The following is a 24,452-nucleotide window of genomic DNA, read 5'->3' as shown; positions in this document are numbered from 1 at the left end:
AAGGGAACAACTAGAAGAGGCACCAACCCAAATTTGGGGAGTCAGGAGGAAGTTATGCCTACGCTATTAATTAAAAATTTAGTACTTAAAAACTGAAAACTGAGTTTTTCAATTAAAGAACAGGAACATACTGTTCCAGATGGAGGGAACAGACCATAAATGTTTACTAGGGAACTAGAGAAGGGGGCACCTTATGACTGCGGGTCATAAGATTGTCTGTTCAGAAGACTTTAGTGTGGGGAATGCACTGAAAAAGCTAAAAGGTAGGATAGACCAATTAGATGTAATCCAGCAGAGAGATAAGGGCAGCCAGAATTTAGGAAGAGGCTTGCAGGGGAAAGAGTAGTGAATGGATTAAAAAAATATTTGGGGCAAAGAGCAGACCTTGAAGATTGATGCGATTTATAGAGAGAAGAAAGGGAACTCTGTCCTAACCTCCTTCTTTTCCTGTAGTTCCTGGCTAGTATGAGGCAAGGATTTTACAGAATTTGCAGCAAAATCCCCACTGCCATAGCTCTGGGCTATGGAATTTTGAGGGAGCTGCAGGAAGGGGGCAAAGGTGAGATCACCCCAGAAGGCAGATGACATTTATGGGATAGAAGTATTCCTGTCAAATGTCTGGTTTGGGAGGAAAGCAGCACTAAACAACCTGTTATTTAATAGGCACTTTTGTTTTCTGTACCTGAACTTGTAAAGCATGCAGTCTGCCACTGAGTCATCTAGGATCTGTGAGTAATTTAAAAACATCCCTCTTAAAAACCTCTTTAATTGTCAAAACAAACAAACCTCTTTAATTGTCAAAGATATTCCCTCTTTCAAGAGGTGCAAACTCTATTATAGGATGTACTTTCAGTTCTTTAACTCCTAGCAAATTACATGTAATATCTTTTTAGTAAAAATCATAAATAGAATTTGAAAGGACTTCAGAGGTCAGTTTATCTCAGCCCTCAGTTTTGTAAGTGAAAAAAATAAAGCAGAGATTAGGTGAAACAACTTGTCCAAGATCACCACTGCCACACCATTGGTGACAGTGAATTTCAGTGGGACACCTGCCTCCCTCTGTAACTTAGTGTTCTGTTAGTACGCCAGGCTTTTCGAAGGCCCAGCGATCATTCATGATCAAGCTCCATGTGTTCAGGGCCCATTTTAGAAACTGAGTTTAAATAGATTGCTTGTCATAGTTTGGATTTACCAGTTCTTTAACAGTAAGTAAAATATCTAAACTGGTCTGTACATTCCTTGACAACAGCAGCCACTGGGTGGCTTGTACATAATAGGCATTTAATAAGTCAGTCATACCTAATTAACTACTAGTCAGTTTTTTCTATTTCTGTAAGGGATTTTTGTCCCCTTAGCACCTATATGATTCTTTAGTGTATTTGTGAAATGGTCCTAGTATATATTTTTACATCGTAGTTTTCTTAGAAAACTGTATGGGGGCTCCTGGGTGGCTCATTTGGTTGAGTGTCCGATTGGCTCAGGCCATGGTCTCATGGTTCGCGATTTAGAGCCCTATGTTAGGCTCACTGCTATCGGCAGAGCCTGCTTCAGATCCTCTTCCACCCACTCTCTACCCCTCCCCTGCTCACGCTCTCTCTCCTTCTCTCCCTTTCAAAAATAAATGTTAAAAAGAAAAAGCTGTATGATGTGTACCTTCTTAATATCTTAACAGCATTTCTGTATTCATGTTGCTTTGTGCTAGTATGTATCTTCTACAATAGTGTGATAGCATAATAAACCCTGATTGTGCATTTTAATTTTTTCTCCTAACTTCCTTTATGGACATAAAACATATTTCAGAAAGATTAAATGACTTGTTAAAAAATATACCTTTGGAGTTAGTAGAAGTGCTGGCAATTAAACTGGGGTCTTGACTTACATTCCTTGGAATGTTCCATAGAGTTCACTGTATTTATTAAGTTCATGTATTTGTCCATTACTCATGTTATTATTTAGCGTCATCACTGTTAGCATCAGGATTTTATGATCTCTGCTAAAATATCTGACCAAGGAGAATACTTGGAGGTAATTTGTGGAGAAAAGGGTGCAACTTGCTACCCCAGTTATTCCTTTAATGAAGGGTCAAAAAAGGAGGGAAAAAAAAACGAAAGGAAAGGAAAAGAAAGACAAGCAAGGAAAAGAACAAAAGGAGAAAGTAAAAGAAAGAGAAGGAAGAAGGTTGCAGTAAGAGGTGATCGCTCACTGCTCTCTGACACCTGCCAGCCCCGTCTGTGTGTCTTGGGTCATTGGTGTACCACAGTCGTAGACATGTAAGTTGAGGAGATGGTATGAGCTCGCAAACGTCTGATGTTCCCTAATTGTACTTTACCCTAGAGACCTTCAGAGAAGACATGGCTTCCAGAGAAGAGAAGACAAAGAGGACAAACAGAGTGCTAAGAATAAGTCAGCTGGATGCACTTGAACTAAACAAGGCCCTGGAGCAGCTGGTCTGGTCCCAGTTTACTCAGTGCTTTCATGGATTTAAGCCAGGGCTGTTGGCCCACTTTGAACCAGAGGCGAAAGCATTCCTGTGGCTCTTCTTGTGGCGCTTCACCATCTACTCGAAAAATGCCACCGTGGGACAGTCCGTTTTGAATATACAGTACAAAAACGACTTTTCCCCGAAGCAGAGGTACCAGCCACCGAGCAAGAATCAGAAGCTGTGGTATGCTGTGTGTACAATCGGTGGCACGTGGCTGGAGGAGCGCTGCTACGACCTCTTTCGAAACCGTCATCTGGCGTCATTTGGGAAAGCCAGGCAGTGTGTGAACGTCATGGTTGGACTTTTGAAATTAGGTGGGCTGATTAACTTCCTGATTTTCCTTCAGAGGGGCAAGTTTGCAACCTTGACAGAACGTCTCCTAGGCATCCGTTCTGTATTTTGCAAGCCCCAGAGCGTGCGTGAAGTTGGCTTTGAGTATATGAATAGGGAACTTCTCTGGCATGGTTTTGCTGAGTTTCTGATTTTTCTCTTACCACTTATTAATATCCAGAAGTTGAAAGCTAAGTTATCCTCGTGGCGTATTCCTCTGATTGGTGCTCCTAACGGTGACAGTGCCTTAGCCACCAGCAGCAAACAGTGTTCTCTGTGTGGAGAGTGGCCCACCATGCCTCACACCATAGGATGTGAGCATATCTTCTGTTACTACTGTGTTAAGAGTAGTTTCTTATTTGACATGTACTTTACGTGCCCTAAGTGTGGCACAGAGGTACACAGTCTGCAGCCACTGAAGTCAGGAATCGAGATGTCAGAAGTGAATGCTCTTTAGAAACTAAGACTGTGTCCTCTGAGGAAAACTGTATTGTCTTTAAGTCCTTAATATTAGTCATGCTAAGCATACCGTTTAGGTGTTTTTTTCTGAGGGGAGGTGCTTCTCTGCCACTGTCTTCTGTTCCTTTCCAGGCATGACTAAATTCTAATCACTAGAAACCACATGATTCTAAATACATTATGTAAACAATAATGTACTACTTTCTCTAAATCATTGCATTCAATTTTTAGTGTTGAGAGGAGTGGACAGTTTTTGTCAGTATACTAAAAATGCTCTTTCATTTTGCTACTTCCTGGAAAGAGGTTAGATTCTAAAACAATTTTGGAGACTCTGGGGTGAGTGTGTATTTATTTTCAGAGATGGCGTTGTAACATCATAATCTGACATTGATAAAGCCCTGTTGTTTTAAACCTTAGGATCTGATGCCCCAGTTGTAATTTTAAGCTTTTCTTTAAAACCCGATTGTAGGGGGTTCGCTTGGCTTCATTTGCAGGCAAAATGAAGGCCACCAGAAGCTCTAGGCTGATGTTCTGCCAACTTTCTGATCCGCCTGAAGTGAGGGCTTCCTGCCTGATAGTTCTCGCGAAGTCTAGGACTCACTGTCATTGGTCTGCCTGGGACTATGTCCACATTTGTGAACCAGGATAGAAAACTACTACTCTTGATTACTCAGACGTGGGTGACATCCTCACGTGTGTCACATGGACCCGTAGTAGGAGAGTAGGCAGTTCACCACAGGAAACTGAAGTGGCTTTAAAAGAATAGTGGACATGGGGTAGGTAAAAACAACAGATTGCTATTAGAGTTTACATTTGCCTTTTTACCAAAAGTCTGCATGCAGTTTTTAATTTTACCAGTGATCTAAGTTGATGAGGACATAACTGAATGATTAACTTACTAGATTGCAGATTTGAAAGGATTAAATAAATAAAGTCAACACATTTTGTTACAATAACAATTTGGTTACAGTGTTATTTTGGTAAAGTGCGTTCTGAGTAGATGCCCGTACTATCATAATTTTAACATGAAAATAATGTTTTACATATATGCTAACTAATAGGGTTGTCAGTATTATGGGGTTTTGTGTTTTTCCAGACACTAATGGCAGTTCAATGTATTTTTTTAATTTTTTATTGTTATTTAACATCTCCCACCTCACTAAGTGATTACCCACATGGAGTCAGGGAGTATGACTGTTTTGCTCATCACTGGATAACATACCTCTCCAATAGAGACATTCTGTTAGCTGAACAACAAAACCTAATAATCACAGATCAGGTTTTGTAGAAGCAGATGTTGCAGGGGTTTTGAAGTTCTTTGGCCTGGATTGGGCCGAAGTAGTCTGACCTCCTTACCTACACCTCTGGGTCACTGGCCATGGGCTTCTCTGGGAAGGGTGTGGCCTAGAGCATGGCGCCTCTCTGCAGCTGAGGCACACCCTAAAGGAGCTGACCCCATCCTCCAGCTGGGCAACAGATCCATCCTGGGAAGAGCTGGGTGTCCAGCCTAGTGTTTACCACACCTAATACTGTCTGTCCATTGTTTTCCTTCATAGTTTTCCATTTTTGTTTTTCTTGCTTGCAAGCATGCAGACATCACACAAATGGCAGGTAGCCGTTCAACTTAAAACCATTGGGTTTAGGACTGACTTGTGCACTCAAGTGCTTCAGGGAACTCCAGCTCACTGCAGAGACCTAGGCCTGCTGGCTAAGTTGCTCTGACAGTCCCAAACCCCATTCAGTCCCTGCCTCGCTGTGCACTGCCACGAGACTTGCTTTAACATTGGTGCTTCTATTCCTGTTCCCCAGTGGTCTTAGGGCTCAAGGTGCAGTATAACTGGGTCATATTTAGCTGCATGATGTATTTCTGCTTTAGCCTCAAGAACCTAACTGTCATCTGTGAGTATCTCCCCTTGGGAAGATAAAAACTTTTACACTAACATTGATTTTCCTCTCCCATGTAACTTGTTCTCAAATCAGATTTGCTACTTGTGTATATAATGTATCCAGTTGCTTCAGTGATCATATCTAAAATAGGTACCAGTCAAAGCTAACCCAAGGCATGCCCTGCATCCTTGCTCCCAACAACCCCCGCCTCAGAACTCAGTTCTTTAACTCCTCTGAGATTCAGCTTGAAATGCTTGCTTCCTGTGAAATGGACATTCAGTTATATCTACCTTTTAGGACTGTGATGGGAATTAAATAACATCATTCTTTTAAAAATTACTTACGAAGCCCCTACAGGCATTCTTCTATATTCAGAGATTTACTCATAAATAAAAACCCCTGCTCTCATAGAGTTTATATTCATGGAGGAATAATAGACAATAAAGACATATGGAAGATCGTTTCAGATGTTGGAAGTACCTGAAGTATAAAAGAAATGGAGAGTGACAAGGGATTCTGTTTTAAACTGAATACTCATGGAAGGCCTCTCTGAGGAGTTGAAGTTTGAAAAGACATCAGAATGAGCTGAGGGAAAAAGCCAAGTAGGGGACAGGTGCTGGGATAAAGATAGGGCAAGTGCCCAAGCTCCTAGATGAGAGTCCATTCCTGGTTGAGGAACAGTAAGAAACAGAGTGACAAGAGAGAGGGGTAGGAGGTGAGTGAGGTGAGGGGGCCCAGGGTCAGGCCACGCAGGCCGTAGTGAAAAAAATACCTGGATTTATTCCAAGTACGAGGAAGCCACTGGAAGATTTTAAGCAGAGAAGTTACAAGTTGAGATTTTTAAAGGATCCCTGTCATTAATCTATGGAGAGGTATGAGGAAAAGCCAGAAAACCTAGTCAGAGTCTACAGCAAATAATCATTTGGTATGAACAATAGTTATTATTTCCATTAGGTTTGTGGTACATTAACAGTGTCACTATCTGAACTGGTCAGGAACCTGGAAGTAAACAAAGCTGTAGGAAACCAAAATACATTTTCATGGATTCCACACAGCAAAGCTCTACTCGAGGTATTTCCTTGAGTCCCCATTTAGAAGCTGCTTTATTTTGAATAGAATTCTAATGAACTTTCAACAACAGAAGAAAATAACAGGTAAGAGGGAGGGAGAAGACTGATGAAAGCAAGCATGTTCACAGTAATAAATAATTAAAAAAAAAAAAAAAAAGACTTGTATCAGTGAACAACAACAAACAAAAAAACCCTATAATCTGGTGGCAGAGCAGGGACACACAGGCTCTGAGGACCAAATGAATAATTATATAATAGTTTAAGAAAATGACCTTGGATCATCAAAGTATACCTTATATTCTGTATAATTTGGTTAAGAAGGCAGGGACATTAGTATTCTTATATTTGAGGATGCCTTCAAGTTATGTTGGCACTTACAGGCAAAAACTTAATTCACTCAGAACATTTGCTTTTAACAAAAAGCTGTTTTTCCTAACAGCACTTAACAAGTGAAGTGTTACTGAATTAAGATCTTTTCAGCAACAGAACAATTCCAAACACATTTTTTAGCCAAACCAGTTGGCCATATTATCTATAGAACTGATGCTCCATGGTTCTCTCCAGCTAAAACTAGTAGATAACAGCACGTTTATTTTCATCACAAGTAAGTTGACAAGTATTTCGCTTGTATGTCTGGGGTTTTTATTCCTTCAAAAAGCATTAAATCGTGAAATAAGACACTATGCCTTCATGTTTCCAAGTAGTCACTTGTTTTCTCTTGATATTTTTGAGAAAAAGCTGATGATTTTAAAATGTCATTTTTCTTGAAAGTAAGCATCATTATCATTTTGTCCAATGGCCTTCATCGAATACTGCCTTGAGTTGTTTTCTGGCAATTAGGACAATTCAAACAAGATTAATAATACGGGTAACTCCTGAGGCCAGAAAATCCAAAAGCATGGTATTCAATAGGTAGTTCACTTTCCTTCTCATTAGTAATAATTTCTCACTAACAGATTCAACCCATCCATTGCTGATATTCCAGAGCCAATAAAACTGAAATCTGTTAAGTAAAACTGATTTTAAAATCAAATGGGTGTGGACATGTTTATATGCATCGACTTTAGAATTTATCTCAAGGAAATGGTAAGAATTTGGATATAGACTTATTGAAATGAATTTCACCATAGCATGATTCATAATAAACATGGGAAGCAGCACAAATGCTTAATAATAGGGAAATAAATAAAATAGTATAGCCATTTAATTGATTCGATGTCATATATAAGTACCTTGCAAAATTTGTGCAAAATTATATTAAATGGGAAAAGTGCACACAATGTAATATTGAAAGAAGTTGGATATTAAATATGAGCTCTCAACACCAATATCTGTATCTTGAAATGAGACAAACAGACACTTACCATGAGCTAATAAGCAGACACATATGTATATTACAATAAATGTCTTAGGGTAATTCAACTATTCATTAATCTTTACGTTGTCTTTTATTTCCCAAATTTTCTACATTGAGCATATAATATTTCTTGATTACACCAAAACCAGCTGTTTCTTTTTTTGTTTGTTTGTTTGTTTATTTATTTGGGGGTGGGGGGGGGTGGAGAGAAAGAGAATCCCAAGCAGGCCTCTCACTGTCAGCATGGAGCCCAATGAGGGGCTTGAACTCAGGAACCATGAGATCATGACCTGAGCCGAAATCAAGAGTCAGACGGTTAACCAACTGGGGGAACCAGTTATTTCTTTAAAATCTTGGCCAATTTTGTTTCATTCAATTAAAAGGTAAAACTTCTGCCCAGCTAGTAAGCAAGTTAATGTGACTTTAGAAGATAGAAGATCCTAAAAACCTGAGAGTATCCTTTGTTTTTTTTTTTTTTTTTTTTTTTTTTTTTTGCATGACAGTAAAATCCTGCCTTTCTGGCCAACCATAACTTGAAATAGTCTGAATTATTTCATACATTTTGAATTAAATATTAAACTTGATTCCACATAATATATACATTTCTTAACCAGCTAGAAGTATATAGGCAACAGAAAGGTAAAAAGTGCCCACTCCCTTTTCCAAAAGTATTTGCTATTTTTATATAAATGCATGGTATTTTTAAATAAGTGTAGTTTACTTATTTTAAAATATCTAGAACTCATACACCGGATCAAAACAATTGACATGAATATATTATCAATTCGCCTAAACCTGTAAGATGCCTGTGTTTCCTCAACTAAGAGTCAAGACCCAGGATCTGACCCAAGATTCTATATTCCTCCCAGATATGGATACAAAAATGCTGATATTTCTGAGGTATTTTTGGGGGTTGGTTACTAGTAAGACATTGCAAACTTGAACGTCAGTTGAGACTTTATCTAAATAGTCAAAATTCTGAATTAGTGGAAACAGAGTTTACTGCCCTGAGGGGTGTCCAGGATGGTTCCCTAATAACCAACCATATCTCACTAAGCATTCAGGAAATAGTATGCCTGTCCTGACAGCCTCTATCCTTTTAAATCCACACCAAATTCTAAGAGCGCCTTTTTAGTCAACAAAAATTATAAAATACCACAGTATGGTCAGTTGCTTTAAAAATGCTTTGCTCCAGACCAAATACAAAGAACAAAAATACATTCTTTGAGAGCAAGCACCCCCTATCCAATATTGCATGTGATATTTCTTAGTGCCCTTTCTCAAACCTACTAGAATATTCAGTGTCAGCTAGAGAACTCTCTCAAAAGCAACATTGACTATGAGCTCAGTAAGGACAGACTCTTACCTCTTTCTCTCTCTGTCTCTGTGTCTCTGTGCCCCCGTGCCCCCACTCCCACCTCTCCTCTCTTTTCTTCTCTCTCTCTCTCTCTCTCTCTCTCTGTCTGTCTCTTTCTCTCTCTTGACACTGCAGCCAAAAACAGTGACTAGCACAATACAGTTGCTTAGTAAGTGTTTAAAGAAGGCCAGAGAGTTGGGGGTTTGATCATGAAGCGCCTCACAAACACTGAGCAGAGCAACTAATGGAATTATTGTGGGGAAATTTCTACAGGCACTTCTTTAACAGTGTAGAGAGGACAGCACCCCCAGTTTGTCTTTTGTCGTGTATCTTAGGAGTGCCATTTTTAATTTAAAATGTTCTGTGGCATTCTTGCTTTGAGGGAAAACACAGTTGGAACTCAGGAGCACAATAAGAGAATTAATAACTTTTCATTGAAAATACATGCAATTTTGGAGCTGTCAATTTCAGCTATGTCTCTTTAAATACTTTTTCTTCTAGAATCCAACTGGGTAGATGAGATTTTTTTTTTAATTCCATTATAGAAGTAATAGCCCTGTTTTGGTGTTTTGTAAGCAGATAATATTCTGCTAGTGACTGTCTTTGCAGTAATGCATTGCTCTGAATTCTGAATTCTATTATTTTACATCTACAGCAGCTTAAAGTGTATTTTTTTATAAACAGCAAACTTCACCTCATAAAAATTCATTACATAAGGGCATAAACAAGTGCTTTTCCTTCTAGTCATTGGCAGTAAGTGATTCATCAGTTTTCCACAGAAAACCAATTTCGTTGCAGATGTTCTGTAATTTCCAATCTCCCTGAATTGTGGAACCATATCACACAATCCCAATGCAAGGGATGTAAAGATTTTTTTTTTTTTTTAAGGTCTGTGCTTAGCCTCTTTAAATAGGATTGAATATCATTTGCTGTCTCATCAGTTTTATTTTTAAAAATTAAGTAATCAGGCCCCTATTCTTTCCTTTCTTGCCTGTGTTGATTCCACACATGGATGGATAACTGGAAGAAGACTCAAAACCCCAAAATGACTTAATGTCTGAAAACTTATTTTCCCAAAGTCAAACTAGAAATATTAACAGGAACAAAATTTTTCCCAAGTCTAAATTCTTTTTTTTTTTTCTTTCTAGATATTTATTTTTATTCTTCCAAGCCCACAGTGAATGAGAAACAAAAGTAAGGGCGATGGAAGGCTGAGGATACGTCCACCTTTCTATTAACAATACAGCCCCTAACAGATATCCTTGGGAAAATCACCTCCAAGACTCACTTGAGTTTAGTTCGGTCCAGTGTTTCAAAGTTGACATATGGGAAATGGGCATTCAAGTATTAAATAGGGAGTTGAGAGGGAAGAAATGCCTGTAGATTCCATGATAGTCTAAGGCCATATAGTATAAAATAAAAAAAATTCTCAGAAATGCTGGCAAAGAAAAGGTTAAATATCTTCTTAAAGTCCAGTCTTTTTAAAAACACCTCAATCTTTAAATTGAGAGTTTGAATCAAAAGCATGGTAATTAAATTTACTAACAATACAAAGCTATAAGGTATAGCAAGGGTGAAGTGACAGATTTTCAAGACCACCAATTAGATTCTGAAGCTGATCCTTATTCACCTCTCTGCCTTGCATTGCATCTCTGGTTACCCACATACTTCTTTTAATGAGTTACATAAGGAAGGGCCGTGGACTTCTCTCAGCAGGGCCATTTTCCACAAAGGCCTCTGAGTGTGTTTTGAGAAGCATAAATATCTGCATGAGTCTGCCATGCTCCCTGGAATCCCATCATCAATGGAGAGTAGTGTGTTATAAGGGAAGAGCATCATCTCTAATATCTAATACACTAAATGACATGGAATGTGCTGCCACCTCTAGTGTGTTTCCTGCTGGCACCAAGCAGAGACTAGAAGCAGCCAGAGAAAGGGCAAAATTGGCCACTATACATGCAGCCATAAACTTTGGAGACATCATATTCTATCTTGGGACACCTGGGTGGCTCAGTCAGATAAGCGTCTGACTTCAGCTCAGGTCATGATCTCACAGTTCGTGAACTCGAGCCCCGTGTTGGGCTCTGTGCTGACAGCTCAGAGCCTGGAACCTGCTTCAGATTCTGTGTCTCCCTCTGTCTACCCCTTCCCTGCTCAAACTCTGTCTCTCTCTCTCTCTCTTAAAAATAATAAATAAAGCATTAAAAAAAAAACAAACAAAACCCTATTCCGTTTTCTCATCCCGTGAACTCCTCAATTACTGCACATTTCATCTTTTTGCTCACTGTTCAAGTGCATTTTAAACTGGCTTCTCCTTTATACAAACTGAAATTTAAAGCAATAAGAATGATTAACCATAGCCTTCCCCCTCCCTTCAATTCAAAAAATGATTATTGAACACTTTCTTCAGTATGTTAAGCACTAGGAATCCCAAGATAAGTAAGAGATCAGAGTCTACCAAAGGAGAAGAAGATACTGAGAGTGATTAGACAAAATGCCTGGAGAGCCTTGAGATGTGAATAGTTTATTCCACGGGGGACCTGTAAAAAGCCTTGGTAGGAACACAAGACATCTTCGGGTGAAACAAAAGGGCATTGACATAAAAAAAAAAAAAAAAAAAAAAAAAAAACCACTCTTGAGAGTTAACACATAAATCCTTAAATCCAAATTCAGATGAATACTCATTCAATAGATAATCATTAAAGATCTACAGAGTACCAGACACTGCTAGGTAAGCACTGTGGATGGAAAGAGAGATAAAACACAGGACATGTTTCTGCCCATAAGGAGTTCACAGTTGTCTTGAAAACCACTGTGGAAAACAAGATCTGGTTAGAGCAAGGGTTTGTACATGAGCAGGGTGAAGGCAGGTTCATAACATAAGGCATCATTTTGAAAAGAAAGCACACATTGGTCATCTCAAGTGGAGAGCCATGTGACCAACAGGAAAGCTAAGGATGCCTGGGAAGACACAAGTGGCAAAACAAGAGACAAGATCCATGACAGGAGACAGACCGAGTAGCAAATGAGGTTTGACTGAACCCAAAAATCTTTAGCTCTGCTCATTGGCTGGTACTCTTCTGGAATTTTTTATTCGGTGAGAGGAGTGTTATATAAATCACACTTCACAAAAGAAACAATGAAGTAATTTGTCCCAGGTTACTGTGCAAGTATAGGAACTAAGATCTTTCTGACTCAAAACCCACCTCTTTCTACAATATCAAACTGCTATTCAATTTTATTTCTCAATTGCTCCCAGAGGCTCATTGTGCAACTGGTTTGTCCATACCTTCTGCATTACTTCAGTCTCAACAAAAATCAGGAAAGTATCAGAAAGAAAAAAAGGTTGAACTACCCTTTAGAGTATTGGCCACAATAGAGCAGACACTGGTTAGAATGTCCTATTTGAGAAACCATACTATAATTGAGAAATAGAGAAGGTACAATGTATTCTTGAGATACTTGGATACTTGAGAGGAAAAGTCTATGTAAGAATCTCTTTTCATCCAAGAAATGAAGATGATTCAGAAAGGAGGGGGTATTACTGTTTTCTCAGACTCCACACTGTGCCTAGTCTGTGATGGTATTCACCAATTATTTAAATAAATAGAAGAATAAATGTCAAAAGGTAAAGCATCACAGAAGCTTATTTTAACCTACAAATTGTCAAAGTCATTTTCTGGTGGTGCTGTTTTTAATAATCATACCAAGTATTGTTGGCAGTATACAGAAATGAGCATCTTCTTATATTACTGTAGGACTGTAAATTGTTTTGGGGAACAGATTGGTTATATGTATCAAAAGCTTTAAAATATGCCTCCTTTTTCATGATAAATTACAGTGTATGTGTGTTTGTGTATGCACATGCATGCACGCTTGTGTGTGTGTGGAGAGAGAGAAAATGAGAGAGAGAGGGAAATTTTAATTGGCTTACATGATTACAAAGGCTGGAAAATCCAAAATCCGCAGAGTAGGCCATCGGGCTGGAGACCCAGGAGAGCCATTGCTGCAGTTCCAGTCTGAAGGCCAGCAGACTGGTGAATTCTCTCTTGCTTGGAGGAGGCTGGTCTTTTTGTTCCACTCAGGCCTTCAGCTGATCAGATGAGACCCAACCACAGATTGGAGGACAATCTGCTTTACTCAGTCTGCCAATTTAAATGTTAATCTCATCCAAACACCCTCACAGAAACACCAGGATAATCTTTCACCAAGTATCTGGGCACCCCATGGCGCCAGCCAAGTTGACACATATTTTAACAAATACAACCTTGTGATGGAGGGCTGTCAGCAGAAGATCAAGGAAATATTCTTAGGAAGATCCTCATTAAACATAGGCATAAGCAATGTGTCTCTGAGGCCAGAGTGGAGTGAGGGGCTTTTTTCTAGTTGTTAAGGAAAATGTAGCAATGATCTAATGCAATGAATGCTTAAAGAGTCGAGACAGTTTTGTTACCTCAGGCATTTGCATCTCTGGGAACTGGCCCACAAGGCCCAATCTTCAAGTGGTAATTTGTTACGCAGCAATAGATAGCTAATACAATAATACTTTATAATACTGAACCTGATTTTAGACTGCACTCATGCCAAATGGCAATAAACTATGAAAGGTAGCCACATAAGTCAGAGTTAACATTATTTTCATTTTTCTTCTGCATGTTGAAATAAGGTACTTTTAATTAAGTAGTAGTGATAGTATCCTAAATTCAGTAATACCTGGTACACCATAAAGATGCACATTTCTAATCACTTAAAGCTACTTGGATTGAAATATTGTTTTAAGCAGTTAGCTTGTTTCATCAAATTAATGACAATGACCGATTAAAAAAAAAAAAGGCATTGGTGGTTTCTCTTGCTGCTATTGCTGTTTTCATCTTGACTGCCTGTCACATGGTAGGCGTTCTATAACTGAGTATTGGTGAATGGGTTTCCCATAAATTAAATGTGAATTCATTTTTTTTTAATGATAAAGTATTTGAGTTTCACCGAGTTCACGGGTTTACTGTACCACTGATCTTTTGAGTATTTATTTTCCTTTATTTCCTATAATTCTGATTACACAGCTATCATTAAAAGTAGATATAAGGCATCCCTGGATTTTCTAAAGTTCACATGATGCCTGTTCCAGTCATTTTGGGGAAAGACCTACATTAGTACCTGTTTTCGCTAAGCTCGATAAATCCCAAAATAATCTTTGCTATTATGAGAAAAAGGTGGAAAGCAAAAATAGCATTCAGCATTTTGTTTGAAGCAAACCCGTATGAAGGCATCATGCACCCCAAACAAGAGTGGCACCACCAAGCTCCTTACCTGGCTGGGAGCTACATGCTGCATCTCAGCATCGAGCCACCATAGCTTTGAAGTGTGTCTGTGAGCATCTGTGCTTTATCTTGATTTATGTTGTGCATTTGTTAGCAAGATCTGTCCTAAAGTCTCAGAAAAGCCTCGGAGAGGTTATTTTGGGGGTCTGGGAAGGCTCAAACTTTTTTTTCCATATAAGTTAACGGTAACTACATCTTCATTTTATGCCATTTTGGCTTATGAGGGATTTCATGGGAATGCTCTGCTTCCAGATAGCAGGGCAACCTGTATTGTTTATGTGATTGCTAGAGCCAGTATTTTACTTTGCTGAAAACATTAACTCCTAGGCCCTCCCATCTGTTAGAACTTGTTTCTAGTCTCCAATGAGGATTAATTAGTTGGAAGATAGAACATGTTCCGAGATGAGCGGCAACCTCCTGAACTAGGAAACTGGATTTTTATCTCCTTCTATTTATCCTTTGAAAGGGCAGAAGTCACATTAGCTGTGTAACTAACCTGCTGGCTCAAGTTCCTCTGGTCTCTCTTAGTGAGCGGTTTTCCTTTGTCTGTTTTTTTTTTTTTTTCAACTTTCTCCGTTGCAAAAGTCTTTGAAAAGAAACTTGACTTTTATCAACTTACAGTCTCTTTCAAACAAAGTTTATTTTCCTTAAATTCGTTGGATTCATTAATTTAAATTAAAACGAGATCTGTGATATTTATCATCGTTACTTTCTTGCTTCGGTTAAATATAGATACTTTATATCCGAATACTTATTTATAGTCAGGCCGAGTAGCCGGGGCAGGGGATCAAGAGCAGCTGGCTCCAGGGGTTCCCAAACAGACCAGGTTGGGTCACCTGCTGCTGACAAAATCCAAAGGCAGTGAAATGAGCAGTGGTGAAACAAGAAAGAAATTTCTTTCAGTGAGGCCAACACCGGGAACACAGTAGGCTAGAGTCTCAAAGACTGTCTCCAAAGTGCTGAAAATACTTCCGGATTTACATAAGGAAAATGTGGGGCAAAGGTTAGTGGGTAGGCTCAGGTAGATGGTGAAGGTTAAATGGATCATTGTCTTGGAGTCAATTATCAGTGGGGTTTTGCTGGCTCAGGGCAGTTCTTCTGACTGAGAGGGTAGTTTTGGTTCCCATCAGGGGATGCTTTGCCCTCAGGGTCTTCCGCCTGAATGGAGAGAGGAGCTGGAGAGAAGAACCCACCTAGAAAAGTTTGAGGTCAAAATGGAGGCAGCCAAACTCCTCTTTCAGCATACTGAACACCTCCATTTTGAGATAAAATTGATGTGGGAGATGTAAAATATATCAAGTCAAAGCAACTGAATTCAGAAACACAGACAACAAACACCAGGCTATGCAATTGTTTACATTAGAAAAATCTGGGGAATACAGACAAACAATCTAGCCAAATTTAAATCAGAATTTCATCCACCACAACTTGTGCTAGAATAATCACTCCATTCAGGTAGGACTTTTAGGCCAAAGCAAATCTGGTACCTTTAGCAGAGTCGTAGTGAACTGTAGAGCAAATATTACACAGCTATGCAAATATTAAAAGTTAAGTATCCTCTGGGGCTTTTATATTTTGTCCCAAATCTTTTTATTTGAGGAAATATTCCTATTACAAGAACGAAACCAAGTTCTGCCTCCCCCATTCCAGTCATAGGTTTACTGGCCATGACACTCATTTGGCAAGTAATTATCAAATCTCAGGCTTGAAAGAATTTTGCAAGAATTCCTCCATACAATTTTTATCAGGTGGATATCCAGACTCTTATTTTGTTACTTCCAATGATTGGACTCACTGTCTCCCGGGAAAGTACCAGTCATGCTTTTGATCAGTTTTATTTGCTTAAAAAGTGTACGTGCTATTTTGAAATAGGTGCCTGTTGGTCAGAATTCTGCCCTGTAAAATCATTAGAAATAAGTCTAATCTTCCTTCCCCAAGAGAATCATGTATCTCCTTAAAGTAAAAACAAAACATGGCTCTCTTCCTTTTCTCTTATCTAATCAGATGGCTCCAGGCTTATCTCCCCTCACTCTGGCACCAACACCCATACACCCACACTGCAAAGGGTGGCAGGGTCAAGGTGTAAATTGGAGGCAAAATTCGGGCCACACTCCCAGTGCTAAGTGTTGAACCCCCAACATGGGGCTGTAGCCTCCCATAGAAGGGGTGCCTTTTATAATACTTACAAAGGCACCCCCTGTCAGGTTCACCTGCCAGGCCACTTGCAGAACTTGGTTTATCTGCAGAAATTACCTTCTTATACAAACACAGATGTTGTGTAGTTGGGGGATCTGTGTTCCTTACATGACATGCCATCAAATGTCCCCTCTGTGGGAGATTTTTCTATTGCCAAATATTTCTATTTCCATCGCCATGCCTGCATCACCAGCTTCTCTAAGATGAATTTTTCTTAATCTATGTTTTCTTCTAAAGTTACATATGTATGGGACACCTGGGTGGCTCAGTTGGTTAGGCATCCGACTTCGGCTCAGGTCATGATCTCGCAGTCCGTGAGTAAGACAGCTCGGAGCCTGGAGCCTGCTTCAGATTCTGTGTCTCCTTCTCTCTCTGCCCTTCCCCCACTCATGCTCTGTCTCTCAAAAATGAGTAAACATTAAAAAAAAATTAAAGTTACATATGTATAGACAATAAATTGTACTTTCACATCCTCTTTAGTATTCCATAATTTAGCTCTTCAATAGCTCTTGTCTAATTACTTCATCAAAGTTGAACTCTTTGACCTGATTTTCAAAGACCATCATAAATTGGGTCTAACTTGAGACTTTAACTCTGACAGGTTCAAAGCTTAACTATCATTATCCCCAAACCCACTTCTTTACTATGTTCTTTTCACTGTATCACCTTCTATCCAGTCACCAGGAAAGGAAACTCGGAATCTGTCTCCATTTCTGCTCTTCCTTCACTCTCACATTCAACTGGCTCCCTAGCCTGGGGGAATTCTACTTTTGCTTTCTTACAAGTCGTTTCTACCCACTACCATTTCTACTCCCTGCCTGAGTTTAGATTGTTCTCTCTGACTTCCTTGCCTCCAGTCATCCAACCCGTCCTTTACAAAGAGGATTGTATCCAAATTTCAAATTCATCAGGCTTCCACACTTCTCAAGTCTCTGATGGTTTTTTCTTTTTTCTAAAAGGAAAAATAATTAATTTGGCACTGCATTCAAGAGTCTTTGATTCTATACCCCATTTGCTCCCCACAAGGGAAACACCATCAACTTCCATGGTTGTGCACTTCAGATGATTCAGCTCCCTTTATGACTAGTGCTTCCTAATTCTTCCCAAATGCCAGCAGCCATCAAGGCTATAAGAGCCTGATTATCTTTGTTCTAGTGCATGCCAGTTAGCAGACTTAAATAATAATCACTCTTAATAATCAAATTAGGAACTAATAGTAGGGATTAATTTATTGTGACAAGAATAAGTCCCCTCAGAATGATACTTCAGATTTTAACATGATTTCTACTGTTATTCCGTCCTTAAATGTCTGCTATAAACGTATCACTTCCACTCTTAGTAGACTCTGCCCTGCTGTAAATGGCAATGTCGTATTTGAGTACTAGTTATTTGTACTTTTGCTTGTTATCTTTCACTTTGTGATTTTTATATACTTTCATACATTTTTCTTACATCTCTCTTCCTTCTCTGCAAGTCCACAGAATATGAAATCGTCACATAAGAGCAGGATCACATGGGGATGCCTGGGTGGTTCAATTGGTTGAGTCCGACTCTTGATTTTGGCTCGGGTCATGATCTCGTGGCTGTGAGTTCAAGCCTTGCATTGGGCTCTGTGCTGACAGTGTGGAGCCTGCTTGGGATTCTCTCTCTTTCTCTCTCTCTCTCTCTCTCTCCTCTGCTGCCCATGCCTGTGTGCATGCTCACATGCACTCTCTTTCTCAAAATAAATAAATAAACATAAAAAAAAAAAAGTAAGACCACAGACTTTTAACTATGTTGGAAAAAAATATTTACTAATCATTTCCCCCCGCAAACTAATAACTTAAGAGAATTTTACCCTGTGAAGAAGTTAAGCCAGAATCTGTTTTAAATTTGCTCCTAATATGTTATGTTGAAATACTGAGATAGTTTACTGAAAAAAAAAAATTAAATAAAAGTTCTTATCAGCAGAAAGCTGACTTGGCTCCTTGTCATCAAGGCTTCCTGACAGTTCAAGTAGATACAGGGTAGAAAAAAAAAAAAAAATCTCCTTAGAGCTTAAAATAATCTGAAACCCATAGATAGGAGGGTAGTTGAGTCAGATCCAAACCTAGACTATACCAGGGTATCTAGATTTCCTACATTTTTCAGAATGGATGGAAATCTGCTGTCTCAAGCCCAATACCCTCTTGCTTGATCAACATAGTACTTAAAAATAAACAAAGAATCTGGTGAGTGGGAGGGAGGGGAAAGTGGGTGATGGGCATTGAGGAGGGCACATGTTGGGATGAGCAACCAATTGGTATGGAAACCAATTTGCCAATAAATTTCATATTAAAAAAATAATAAAAATAAAAATAAAGAATCAAAAACAACCAAAAGGAGGTGAAGATGTTACATTGACAACATTCTTCTCTTTGAGAGCAGTTTCAAACTTTCAGGAAACAGGTTCATGGTGGAAAGACCATGAACACAGGGAGAAAAGGTTTTGCTACACAGTGACAGATATCTAAAGAGTGAAGAACCTTTCTTCCAGAGAACTTTAGTATTGGGTTAATCAAAAGGTCAGCACCTAACTGGCTTTCTGTTTATCCTGAAGGAGTCAAGCCTCAAGGAGGAAAAGCTGCTGGACAGGTAATACCTCCTGGGGATGGGTCACAGCCAGACGGCTCCAGGAAGCTGGAAATAAGAAGTGAAAGCTGGGAACCCTAGACTGAAGAAGACCATGCATGAAAATGGAACCTGGTAAGGCAGTCTGAGCCATCACAGATTAAAAAGAAAAAAAAAAAAAACAAAAAACCCACAATTATTTCAAAATTGGTATCTCATTTTCTTTGTCCTTTCTATGGAGTATCTCATTAATATTTATGATGTTTTAATAGTATTTGCCTCATTTTGAAAAAGACAATTCTCTAGAGTTGGTTTCCATTGTTACCAATCGATGAGAAGTCTGGGGTAGGCTTTTAGCTACCTAGGAAGACAATGGAACCACCCAATTGTGATTAATCTGAACCATAGCCCCAAAGTCTAAGTCTTTAAGCATGTGTTTCAATCATTTTAATGCAAGCATCCCATTACCTTGTCTGAACTCTAACATTCTTCAAATGAGTGTTTTTCGAACTACAGATCAAGACCCATTAGGGGGTCATTAAATCAGTTTAATAGCTTGGGACCCATATTTTTGAAAACTAAAATCAAATAGAGTTAAGAAGAACAGAAAACAACTTCCCTCACATATGGAAAGGGCAATGTATGAGTCAGGAAAAGATAACCTATACTCATATCTAAGTGCCTTTAACACAGTAGAAGACTTCCCTATCCCTCATACAAAGACAGCTCAGGTTAACTGAGCCTCCTCTGTCTTACAGCTTCCAAATATGCAGCATGTAGTCTCCAAGTCAGAGTGTTGCCTCCAGCAGCAAAGAAGTCTTTTGCCCTAATAAAATGGAAATGTGCAAAAGTTCCTAGTCTGAGAAAAATCGTCACCTTATTGGGAAGAATTTTTGCTCTGGTGAAGAATCCCTGTTGCACTAGAGAGTACTTGTCTGAGCTTCACATCCCTTTTGCTCAGCCTCTGTGGGCTCTATCCATTGTCCCTTCATCTTCTCAGCCTTGGTACCTAGCTCTAACTAGGTGCTGCTATGGACTGAACTGGCCCACGCCCCACCCTCCAATTCATATGTTGAAGCCCTAACGCCCAATGGGACTGTATTTGGAGGCAGGGATTTTAGGAAGCTATCAAGGTTAAGTGAGGTCATAAAGGTGGGGCTGTAATTCAGTAAGACTGGTGGGCTTATCAAAAAAGGAAGAGACATGGGAGCTCTGTCTCAGCACACACATATAAAGGAAAGACCATGGGAGCACACAGAGGGAAGCAACAGTCTTTGAGCCAGGAAGAGAGCTCTCACCAGAACCTAACCAAGCTGGCACCCTGGTCTAGGACTTCCAGCTTCCAGAACTGTAAGAAAATGCATTTGTGTTGTTTAAACCACCCAGTCTATGCTTATGGCCACCCAAACAGACTAAGACAGGTGCTGACCTTGGATAATCAATAATAGCCTATAAGTGCTAAGGGTCTCCTCTGTGCAGTTTCCCCTCACCTATCCAAGCTGAGTTCATTCCTTCCCATCTTAGAGGAGCGTGTATACACACTGCCTACATCACATTCTATTGTTACTAATTGTGCACACATTCTCTCTTCTGCTAATATGTACATTCCTGGAGAAGAAAGAGCGGTCCAAAGATAATGCCTGATGGTGGGTAAACATGAAATAATTATAAGAGGCATTAATTATTAAACATTATTAATTCCATTTTGCAAACAAGAAAACAAGTTCTGGTAGTACCCTGAGGTCTTGCTGTAAGCGGTCAGTTGAACTGAGATTTGAATGAATGTATGTCAATTTCCAAGTCACATTTTCTTTTATTATTAAGTTACAGCCCTCCCCTCATCCCTTTCCCTGTATCTTATCAAACTTTTGGACTTGGTCCCATCTCCACTTTCCTCACTGACTCATCTCTTCATTACTCACTTCTCTGCTTTTCTACCATCTCTGCTCCTTCAATCCTATCAGTTTTCTGTGTCCTAGGTCTTTAACCCATTGTCATCTATCTACATTATTGGACTTGACACCTTGATTAAAACAATGCAATATTATAATATTGAGTGACTCTATATTTAATTATTTAACAATGCTTTCCTTAGTGGGCTAGTTATAATAGCATAGCTAATGAATCAATTTAATTAGATATAAACAAATTTGTTCTGCTTTCCTTTTAAAATTAATCTGATTCTCTTTTTCATCATATTTATTACTACAAAATAACAAATGCAATCCTTTGTTAAATTGCTTACATCCGTTGGTTTCATATTACCAGGCACAGAAATGTTTGCCATCACAAGTCTTTAATTACTTTTCCCACTCATAGTAGGCACTCCCAAGTACTATATAATATGAATTTACTAAAGAATTATAAAACAAAGAAGAGCAAAACGTCAGGCTTCTGAAAAGCCTTATCATCAGAAAAGCCTTATCATCATCATATTTTGATGATTCAGACAGAGCAGCAATATAAATAGATTAATAAAACTAAGAGTGATTCATATTTGTTCCCTGGTGCAATTAGCTTCACTAAAGAGAGCATGATGCCATTCTGAGGCTGAAAGAAGACCTTGTAGCTGAAGTTTTAAATATGCCACTTTAAAAAAAGTGCTTTATTTAAATTTGATTGACTGTCCTCAAAGCATAAGGCCTTAAAATATTTATGAGTCATTTTGGGTTGAATGCAACCCACAGCAAGCCATAGTGGCTATAAAAAGCACATTAAAAATACTAGTAATGACCCATAATATTATTTTCAAGATAAGTCTTTTCCTGATCAGTGATAATGCTGTCTCATTCTTTGAGTTACCATCTTTATTTGTTAAAAAGTCTTGAAGTTTCAGCTCAAAGATGTTCTCACAACAGGGTTCCAAATAAGTTAATAGCCTGTTTTAAGAACTATTGGAACTAGACAGTAAAAATTGAAGCCACCATTGCAATTGAGTTTGCTCAAGTCTAGCTTATAGTTTTTTCCAGACTCTGGGATCAGCGGTTTCAGAGAGAGAGAGACAGAGACAGAAATCAAGACCCCCAAATTTCCAAAGAGCCCTATCCAATATATTCACTGTATTTCAATATGCCAGAAGAAGATTCCATGGTGTAAGATAAGCTCCTAAGGCAGTATAATATTAAATGGGTGACAGCCTACACCCATTGATTCTACTGCTTAAAAAAAAAAAAAAAAAAGAATGAGTATAAAGGAACTGGCATTGTTATTGACTTCTATTTATTTTTATAAGGGTTGTTAGTCCCAGGCCAGTTGCTCCTTAATTGCTCAGCAAGGTCTTGGGTGGCTTTCTGCTCAACTTGTGTGTTCCCATGGAATGCAGTCTAATTGCAAATATTGGCGATCCATGAATCATGTAAATCTCATTCTATGAAAAGCCACATGTAAGCTTCTCCTACTAGGAATACATTCATTCCAATGATCTGTTATTCTAGATTATTCACACTGCTGCCCTTGTTCAGTCATTCGGTGTATATCTTTTGCATGTCTACCAGATGGCTGCTGTATTTAGCATGGGAAAAACAAAGTGATAAGATAAAGTTCTTTCAACAGGCACACAGGATGGCAGACAATTGTTCGATGTTTCAGGAATTACTGGGTTGTAATCCTTAGAACGACTGCCTGGTAGGGTAGGTGTCACCATCTTCATTTACACATGGGGACAACGGTGAAAATAAACCTGAGCCTCAGAGAGGGTAAACATTAAGTCCAAGGTCACAGAGCAAATATGTTCCAGAACTTGCCTTCACATCTAAGGTAGTTTTATCTAATCCCCAAACCTATGGGCCTTTGATTATTGTTTTCTGCTTTCCTTTATCAGTTTAAATGTACGGTTTAAATTTAAAAATGAATTAATTTTGTTTGTAAGTCTTCCTCAAACCACCCTTGTTCATTATTCTTAAACACTGACACTTTACTATGTAGTAGGCTAAAACTGTGATACGTTTCATCTCTTTAACAAAAATAATACTATTTAAAAATATTTTAAGCACTCAAATATCATACAGCGTCTTGTGCCATATATATGTTTTTACTTCCCCCACATGCAAAGAGAATAAGTGCACAGGGAGCAGGCCCAAATGAGCCCCATTCTTCAGGCCAGTCATAGGGGTAAAACAGCTGAATGTAGAAAGAGTGTGGTCATGAAGAAGCATGTCCTGAAGAAGAGCCAAAAAGGACTCACAGTCATTCTAGAATTTGAGGAGTGATTTTTAACACTCCAGGAAGAAGTGAGTCAGTAAGGAAGAATGTAAATCAAATGGGTACCAGTGAAAGGAAAAACCCAGTCACTTTTATGTAAATCAAAAGATCTGCTTTCACCAAAAGGAAATTCTGGGAAATCTCTCTCCTACACATCAGCAAAATGCAGGCAAGTTCTCATTTGTTTTCCTCCCTCTGTCAGGAACAATTTTCCCAGCCCAGTGGGGCATATAGGACTAGAATGGAGACGGATGGATTGAAACTTATCTTTGCTATGAAATCACGAATGGTACAAATACACCATTTTTTTTCCTTCCTTTTTGAGAAATTTTCAAGACTGCCATATGAGTCAGACCAAACTCTGAGCTAAAACTAAGTCTTTCTAAACCATATCTAGATTTAAATAGTAGACTGGAAACCAAGAAATCAATCATTTTTCATTTTGTTAATCTTCTATAATAATAAAAATTAACCCCCTTTTATTTTCAAAAAAAGTTTTTGTTCATAAAAAATAATGGTTTGTGGTGGACTTTTTGACAGTATCATCAATAATAAAATAATAAATAAAATGTTGATAGTATTAATAGATTATAAAAGGGTTTAAGAACTAATTGTCACACCAGCATTTCACACTTTACATATTATTTAATTTCTATTTTAATGGCATATAATTTGAGATCTTTTACCCCCAAGTAACTTTGTGAAAGTCTGTGTGGTACTTAAAAAGTAAATTGTCCACACATTTTTGGAAATCTGAGAAATCTTTATCAATATCCTCCTAAATATTTTCAGTTTTTTCTAAAATGTTCCATCCCCTATCAGCAAATTACTTAAAGTCTCAATTTATTCCTACAACAGTCCCTGTGTTTGTTTTTTATTGCTGCTGTAACAAATGAACACAAACTTAGTGGCTTAAATGACGTGAATTTATCATCTCACAATTCCACAAGTTAGAAGTCCAGCATGGGTCTAATGGGGGCAACAAAGTGCTGGCATGCTGTGTTCCTGTCTCGAGACCCCAGGGAGAATTTGTGTCTTGCTCATGAGGATATGGACAGAATTCAGTGTGGTACAATTTGCAGGACTGAGATCTTTGCTTCCTTGCTGGCTGTAGCTAGGAAGTATCTTAGCTTCTCAAGAAGACCTTTCTCTATAGTCTTTACATGTGGCCCCTTACTTCCCAGAACCAGCAGTGGAAGGGGAGAGG

General features: G+C 38.7%; 1 protein-coding gene across 7 annotated transcripts in view; it reads left to right on the top strand.

Moving 5' to 3' along the window:
• The window catches only part of PEX2 (peroxisomal biogenesis factor 2), a 116,851-nt gene that overhangs the window by 12,609 nt on the left and 79,790 nt on the right, over window positions 1-24,452 (top strand). For 4 of the 7 annotated variants that reach the window (XM_058699898.1, XM_058699897.1, XM_058699896.1 and 1 more), the window contains one exon: window positions 2,335-6,911. In XM_058699898.1, the coding sequence (XP_058555881.1) occupies window positions 2,352-3,269 (918 nt within the window). In that variant the 5' untranslated portion in view covers window positions 2,335-2,351 and the 3' untranslated portion in view covers window positions 3,270-6,911. Of the gene's footprint in view, window positions 1-2,334; window positions 6,912-19,034; window positions 19,181-19,803; window positions 21,098-24,452 lie in introns of those variants that run through there. The other 3 variants (XR_009253755.1, XR_009253756.1, XR_009253754.1) reach the window with 2 other exon arrangements.

The sequence above is a fragment of the Neofelis nebulosa genome, chromosome 14, assembly GCF_028018385.1.
Source record: "Neofelis nebulosa isolate mNeoNeb1 chromosome 14, mNeoNeb1.pri, whole genome shotgun sequence".
Taxonomy (NCBI): Eukaryota; Metazoa; Chordata; class Mammalia; order Carnivora; family Felidae; genus Neofelis; species Neofelis nebulosa.
This window is presented reverse-complemented; position numbering and strand designations above follow the sequence as displayed.